The sequence below is a fragment of the Austrofundulus limnaeus genome, unplaced genomic scaffold (assembly GCF_001266775.1).
Source record: "Austrofundulus limnaeus strain Quisiro unplaced genomic scaffold, Austrofundulus_limnaeus-1.0 Scaffold1217, whole genome shotgun sequence".
In the NCBI taxonomy this organism is placed as follows: domain Eukaryota; kingdom Metazoa; phylum Chordata; class Actinopteri; order Cyprinodontiformes; family Rivulidae; genus Austrofundulus; species Austrofundulus limnaeus.
Genome location: NW_013953619.1, coordinates 48,637 through 50,317, shown reverse-complemented (window position 1 = coordinate 50,317; position 1,681 = coordinate 48,637). Strand labels below are relative to the sequence as shown.

Here is a 1,681-nt window from a genome sequence, read left to right as displayed (position 1 = left end):
GAAAACATTGGTGAATGTCACAAATTCTCCTAAATCACTCGTACACACAACTTAAGAACAAATCTGTGCGTACGAACGGTTCTTGCATGAGGCCCATTGATATAAAAACTTTTGTCAAAGCTTTTTGTTGGGTCGAACTTTTTAACCCCCTCCACAAAATAACTTTTTATTGTGGGATTGGTCAGAAGTTTGTGGGATTGATCAGAAGTCTGTGGGAGTGTTTGTTTGTGCTGAAAGCGCTCAGACGCTGCATTTTGCTTCAACCATTCGCTTCAAAAGAAGAAGAAAAAGAAGCAACTCACTTCCAGAGTTCCAGAGCTGACTGTTGCACCAGGAAGCAGCGATTTATAAAGACAGTCAAACAGACTAAAACTCATAGTTGGAGATAAAACGGGCATTGTGCACGGTGGAATCTGACTGCTAAAGACTTTGGAGCTTTAACTGGGACAGATTTGTAAATTTATTGTAAGCGCATGTAAACCTGTTAACATWCAGTATATATAGAACAGACCTGAAATGTGTAAAACTGATCAGTTCGGCATACAGCGAAACCTTTCAGCATGTTCAAAATTCTGAGCTTGGATCTCTGTATGACAACGTATGTCCTCTTACATTAACGTGTTTGGAAGTTATCATAAAATTACACCGAGCTTCCATCAACATGTTTTAGATTTTTTCTTAAATTGATGCTGTGCAACACTAACTGCTGCAGACGTTGCAGTTTCTTCCAACACGCTGCACAGAAGTTCTGCAGAAGTTCCACTAAAGTTGCACATGAGTGGTGCAGAAGTCCAACCATGTTATAATAAACATACATGTTATGTTTATTGTAGGGCTAATTTACTCGTGGGTTTTATATCTGTTCAAGTCTTTAGCAACACGGTATGATTACATCCAAAAGAAGGCGCTAATTAAAAATATATATCTTCCTCAGTGTGTGCCAGTGTGTTGGACAGAATTTGCAGATGTCTGCATAAATTGTTGAAAACTTCATAGTGACAGGGCCTTTAGAATGTCATCTCTGGTTTTATACAGCACATGAAGCAGGWGCTAAATGTGTTCTGGCTTTGGTTTGACATTAATAAATGCTCTCTTCTCCCAGGACCTGCTGGTGACTGCTGCTTTTGCCTTCCTATGGCTGGTGTCCTCCTCAGCCTGGGGCAAAGGTCTGACTGATGTCAAGTGGGCCACGAACCCCAACCATCTAGTAGAGTCATGTCACTCCATGTCATGTCATCCTGGAGAGTTTCCCTCTATGGGCCGTCTAAACGCCTCTGTGGTAAGTTTTATTAAGATATGTCCCATATCTTCACCACTTAAACCCTGCATCTTTTTATTCACTTCTAATATAAACCAAAGATTCTCACTGTAATTCACATTTGTCCTGTTCAATGTTTATACAGAAATCAAGCACTTTACAAACTTTGAAAACAGTTCAAATTCATCATTTTCAAGCACACGTATGAAGTCCTTGAAAGTGTTTGATAATCTCACTGCACAGTTTTATAATAACTGTACCTGTTTTGAAGAAAACCCTCAATTTGATATTTTTATGTTAAACACATACAGTGGTTTGCAAAAGTATTCATACCCCTTGAACTTGAACTGAATATGGTTTTGGAGAAGTTTAAAGCAGGCTTAGGTTATAAAAAGATTTCCCAAGCTTTGAACATCTCACGGA

The 1,681-nt window shown here is 39.0% G+C and overlaps 1 protein-coding gene across 1 annotated transcript in view; it reads left to right on the top strand.

Moving 5' to 3' along the window:
- Positions 1-1,681, top strand: part of LOC106534596 (synaptophysin-like protein 1) — a 13,900-nt gene that overhangs the window by 6,444 nt on the left and 5,775 nt on the right. The window contains exon 5 of the mRNA XM_014031287.1: positions 1,103-1,279. Within this exon, the coding sequence (XP_013886741.1) occupies positions 1,103-1,279 (177 nt within the window). The remainder of the gene's footprint in view (positions 1-1,102; positions 1,280-1,681) is intronic.